This window comes from Prunus dulcis, chromosome 8, assembly GCF_902201215.1.
Source record: "Prunus dulcis chromosome 8, ALMONDv2, whole genome shotgun sequence".
In the NCBI taxonomy this organism is placed as follows: Eukaryota; Viridiplantae; Streptophyta; class Magnoliopsida; order Rosales; family Rosaceae; genus Prunus; species Prunus dulcis.
This window is the reverse complement of record NC_047657.1, coordinates 614,370-620,172: the sequence shown is the minus strand read 5'-3', so window position 1 is coordinate 620,172 and position 5,803 is coordinate 614,370. Positions and strand designations below refer to the sequence as shown.

The following is a 5,803-nucleotide window of genomic DNA, read 5'->3' as shown; positions in this document are numbered from 1 at the left end:
AGTCTCCTTGCCACGCAGTAGGACAATTCTTCCACTGCCAATGCATGCAATCGATGCTTCCGATCATTCTTGGGAAACCTCGAGCCTCGCCTTTTTGTAGAAGCCTTTGCAGGTCCCTCAGAGTGGGTTTGCGAAGGTACTCCCTCGTGTACAAATTTTCCACTGCATCACAGAATCTCACCAAGCACTCTAGGATAGTAGATTTTCCCATCCTTGCAATCTCATCCACCTGCTCTGCAGATGCCCCATAAGCAAGCATCCACAAAGCAGCTGTAAGTTTTTGCTCCGGGATAAGACCCAAAACTCCAACAGCATCATGCTTTTGAATGAAGTATGTGTCGTAATTACAAATATCATGCATGATTTTTTTGGAACAAATGTGGCTGCATTCTATATCTCTCTCGAAACTTATGAGCAGGATATAACGAATTTGGGATAAAGTAATCCTCCAAGAGATTCTTACCCCGAGACTCTCTGTGTCTATCCACATTCTGGGCACGACGACGATGGTGTTGGCTTGATTGATTCATCATACACACCGCCGCTACTTCAAGCATTTCTTCCTCTTCTTCATCGGCGTCCCGATCTTCTTCCTCACGTCTACGCCGGATTTCTTCCCATTCTTTTTGTTGCCTCTCCAACACCCTCCTGAAGTTTGACATTGAGAGTATAATGGGAAATTGTAAAATCTGAGAAATGAAGGAATATATCAGAGATGGTGTGAGAGGAGTGGTGTTGATGGTGTAGTTATATAGAGGGATTCAGAAGATAGAGATGACACGTGGCACAATTTTAGAGGGTGAAAATCTTATCTGAAATCTGAGATCACTATTTGTAAAAAAAATATCTGAAAATCTTATCAGACATGGGACACGTGGCACAATTTTAGAGGGTGAAAATCTTATCTGAAATATGAGATTATAATTTTTTTTAATGAATATCCGAAAATTTTATCTGGAATAAGACACGTGGCAACCGAGATTCTCATCCGAAAATTTAATTACAAAAGATTATCAAAATTAATGATTTAAAGTATAAAAAAAATAGGAAATAAAGTACAATGAATAGTAATTGCCCTAGACTTGCCCTAGACTTTGCCCTTGTGGGTGGAACCACAAATGGCAAGGCTGACACTATTCACGTAAATAGTGTCAGCCCTTACTTGCCCTTGCCTTAGACTTTGTCCTAAGGGGTGGAGTTGCTCTAAAGGACCAAATAGTGTAGTAGTTTGGGGTAATTGCCCCCTAGTCAAAATCCTGGGTTTGACCAAGGCTTTCTGGGATGCAGAAACAAGTCCTTGGTCTATACACAGGGTTTCTGAGGGCAGCCCGTGCAAAATCTGCTGAAGATCGACAGCAGATTGAGTCACTTGTGTCAAGTGAGTTAAGCAGCAATGCCAAGGAGGTAGACCGCAAAAATTTCCTTTACATTGAGTACTTGCTTCACCGTGCTAAGAAACAGCTTGATCAGCTCAGGAGCCCCGATGTTGTTGGATTATCAGCCCTGAATGTCAGTCTCTCGCAGACAAAACATCCTACAAATTGAAGTAAGAATTTCATCTATTCTTATTGTTTAAACAGAGAAACAGAGGAAAATAAATTTTTGGCTGAAATTTCCATGTTACTCTAATATCTCAATGTAAGCTATTCAGAAAACTCTAAATTGTGCGATTCATTGATGGTCATGGTCTTCTAAGGCTGTGTGTATTGATTATCTTCCAGATAATGATAATAATAGCTTTTTGGCCTTTGTTGATAGTTCAAGTCCTGTTTTCTGTGTTGCTTATTGTTTGTTAGACGATAAATAAAGACCAATGATTGATTTGAGACAAGTTGCAATAGAAGATTGTGGTTTGTTTGATGGGAATGGTAAGCAAATATTACTTTCGAAGACTGATCAATAAAAGGATACAAACTTGGTGGAACCTGGAAATCAATAACAAGGCGCAAAAAGCGCAAGCAAATACAGAAGCAGGAGTCCAATTAGGAGGGGACTACAAGCACGCATACATCACAACCAAAGACCAATCAAGATACAAGATAAAGCAGAAATGCCAGATAAAGAAAAGAAACAGACGGGGCCATAGATGGGCAGAGGACGTCGAAATCTGATCTAGCATTCCTCTAGTGCTGTGAATTGGGGGGCAAGGAAGACCATCTTTGTCCAAGATTCCAATCAAAGAGGATGGGGGTCGGTTGACCCAAATAGAAAGGCTCATCCTCGACATAGCTAACTTGGCCAAGTGATCGGCTGCCAAGTTTGCGGTCCTAGGGACCCATGACCAGTTACAATCCCGAAAGGTAGAGCAAGAGTTCCTGATGCTACGAAGGATTGGATAGAGCTGCCACCTACCCTCTTGGGATTGAACGATTTAGGCAAGATATGGCCTCCTTGGAATCAGATTCAATGACTACTCTAGCGTGCCCTTGTTGGATAGCAAAATTACACCCTTCCAGAATAGCCAGAGTCTCCGCTTCGATGGTACAGTCTGCTTCAACAGAGCAAGCAAGGCCAGCAGCAAAAGCTCCACTAAAATCACGTAATACCACTCCAATACATGCTTTCTGAAGCTTCGGTTTCCAAGAAGCATCCACATTAATTTTTACGACACCATTAGCAGGAGGGGACCAAAATTGGGGGGTTTGAGCCACAAGAACAGGGGGTCTGCGAGTTGCATTCTTCGAGGCTTGAGCATTAAGGTAGCTCCTACAAGCAGCATGAGATTCACAGATTACCGCCATTGGTGATAGCGGGTGAGATTCGATAGTCATCTTGCATCGCATTTTCCAAATGTACCAGCACATGTAACCAACACTAGTCATGATGTTGTCCTTGTCACCCGAATTTTCCTTCAAACTCAAGGAGAGAGATAAAAGCCATTTATCAAACGTGGTGATAGTTCTTTTGTCAATCCGCAAATTTAGATAGCTGCCAAACCAGATAGGCTCTACCCAGTGACAAAGAAGCAGCATATGTTCAACAGATTCACTTTCATCACCACATATGGGGCAACAAGGAGACGTCCCAATTTTCCTTCGGAAGAGATTAGCCTTTGTAGCAAGACCGTTCCTCAAGGCTCGCCCAAGAAATTTTTTTATTTTTGGGGGAGCAATTAAATTCCAGATTAGCTTCCAGACCTCTTTATCACAGGACAAAGAAGAAGAAGGATTTCGAGGTCGCCTTCTACAAGAAGTTTCATGAAGCGTGTGGTACCCAGACTTTACTGTATAATCCCTTGTTTTTGTTTTAGGCCAGACCAAGCGATCACCTTCACTAGAAGGAGTAAGACGAATCCTTTGAATAGCATGTGCTTCATTGTCAGTGATTAAGTGCCGAATCAGCCTCAGGTCCCAAGTGTTTGTTTGGGGGTTGATGATATGTTGTACCCGCTGATTAGCATCCACCAGAGAATTAGTTCTTGGAGTGGGACGCATGTTGAGAGTAGATGGTATCCATCAATCTTCCCAAATCTTAATAGAACCGCCATTCGAAACCTGCCAGAGAGCCTCGTTCTTTATCAAATCTCTCCCTTGCAATAAGCTTGACTTGATACAGAAAAAATATCTTGTGAATGTGCCTCCCCATTGTCCCCAACTTGATATACAAACCTAATGGCTCACTAAAGCAAGACCCAAAAAACAAAACTGCAACAAACTAAGAAATGGCCCAGAAGAGCAAACAAGGAAAAGAACCCAACAGGATGGTATGGCCATAAAACAGAACAGGACCCCAAATTCAACCTCGACAACCAGGAACTAAAACCTCAAGCAAAGAATGCTCATTGCACAAAAGCATCTTGATTACAATTAAAGCAGTCCATTGTATCAAAATAAAATGGTATTGAAGAAAACCATTGCTTTTCTTACTATGAGCTTATTATTTTCATGCGATATAAAAGAGGATTTGCTTATATTGCCCAATCTTCCATCTAGTATAACTGATATATCTCTCTTATAAAGCGAGACTAATAATATGGAAACACAGGTTAAGTCAGTTGGCCAATGCAATAAGCTGGACCCTATGCACTCAAGTTCGAATCTCCCTTCCCATAAATTAGATTAATTTAGAGACGATTATTGCTTGTATTTAAAAAAATAGAAACATATATATAGAAGTTTACCAGTTTTTATCTCTCTTTTGCATTTTCTTTCTCAATTTTAATTTGTTAGTTTATATATTTCATCAACTTCATCCCATAAACCATTAACCTAAAGAAGTGAACTTTATGCGACTTCCTTTCACTCTTCCCCTAACGTGTGCTGCCTTCTAGACTACATTGACTATGAAGGATGCTGCATTTTAGGTTCAGATTAATCAAAGTCTGACACCACTTATACATGCTCTGTTTATTTAATTGGGTAGCAGAAATCTTCCTTTAATGGGGATCAAAATTGTATAAATAATTATATGACAGCACTTCTATTCAAAGGAAAATATATTTTAATAGAAGTTGGAAGGAGGGAGTGGACTTACATGCATATGACAAAGTACACACAGTTTGTTCACATTTTCACTACATCACTTGCTTCTGAGTTCAGAGAACCCAAGATATATTTAATCACCCACATGTCAGTCTGATATAGTAATGTAAGTGGGGTGTGATTAAGAAAAGATTTCTAATTTCTTTCATTTATGGAGCACCAGAATCCCCTACAAAGTTGAAATGGTCACTGAAATTATTTTGGATTCTGCTATAGTTATGTCACTCTCTACTCTAATTTTGGATTGTTATCTATTAATTTCCATTTAATTATGTTTTCAACTCTATTCTATGTCTTGATTTACCACTCCAGAAATTCTCTCACAAAATTTCTTAGAGAGACGGTAAGGGCAATTCCATTTCTGATCATATGATTTTATGATTAAGAAGATACAGTAGAAGAGCAAATATAGCCTCAGCTGCAACCGATCTCTTGATTGGCAAAGTTGTAGGCATTCTTGAGAGCGAAGCATCCTCCATAGTAGGTGTTCGTGATCAAGTTGACGAGATTAAGCAAGAGCTTATAAGCATGAAATCCTTCCTAAAGGATGCTGAGGGGAAGAAACCGCGGACGGAAGGAGAGGAGACATGGGTAGATAGCTTGAGAGATTTGGCCTATGATGTTGAAGATATCATTGATAAGTTCATGTACCACATGCATGAGCAGCAGAGTGGGGGTAGATTTGCAAGCTTGCTCCACAAAACCATTCGCTTTCCAAACCATTGGAACAGAAGTCGATTTTCAAGGTGGCTCCACAAAACCAGACACAACCCTAAGTATCTATGGTATAGGAGTCGGTTTACAAGGTGGCTCCACAAAACCATTCACATTCCAAACTATAGGGGTCGATTTGCAAGCTGCCTTCACAAAGCCATTCGCATTGCAAAGAAACTTTGGTATAGGCTTCAAATTGGCAAAAAGTTACAGAAAATCACAAAAACCATCAAGGACATTACAGAGAGGAATCAAAGATACGATATTGATCCCCTAGAAGGAACAAGTTTAGATGACATTCAAAAATGGGTGAAAAACCAAGCAGAGTCTTCCCTTTTTATTAAGGAAGACGAACTTGTGGGGGTTGAACACAAGAAGCAAGTATTGATGGGATGGCTGATGAACGGAGAACAACAACAAGCGGTTATCTCTGTGGTCGGGATGGGAGGATCAGGGAAGACAACTCTAGTTGCAAAAACCTTCAGCAGTGAAAGTGTGAAGAGGCATTTCAGCTGTTATGCGTGGATTACGGTTTCCCAAAGTTATGTGATTGAAGATTTGTTTAGAAGATTGATCAAGGAAGAAAGTGAGAAGAGGCATTTCAGCTG

At 40.4% G+C, this 5,803-nt stretch overlaps 1 protein-coding gene and 1 pseudogene across 1 annotated transcript in view; both read left to right on the top strand.

Moving 5' to 3' along the window:
• The window catches only part of LOC117638827 (succinate dehydrogenase assembly factor 1, mitochondrial-like), a 5,448-nt gene extending 3,890 nt beyond the window's left edge, over window positions 1-1,558 (top strand). The window contains exon 2 of the mRNA XM_034373975.1: window positions 1,272-1,558. Coding sequence (XP_034229866.1) covers window positions 1,272-1,545 — 274 coding nt within the window. The 3' untranslated portion in view covers window positions 1,546-1,558. The remainder of the gene's footprint in view (window positions 1-1,271) is intronic.
• Window positions 1,559-5,009: 3,451 nt separating this feature from the next.
• LOC117636861 overlaps window positions 5,010-5,803 on the top strand; it is an 8,592-nt pseudogene continuing 7,798 nt past the window's right edge.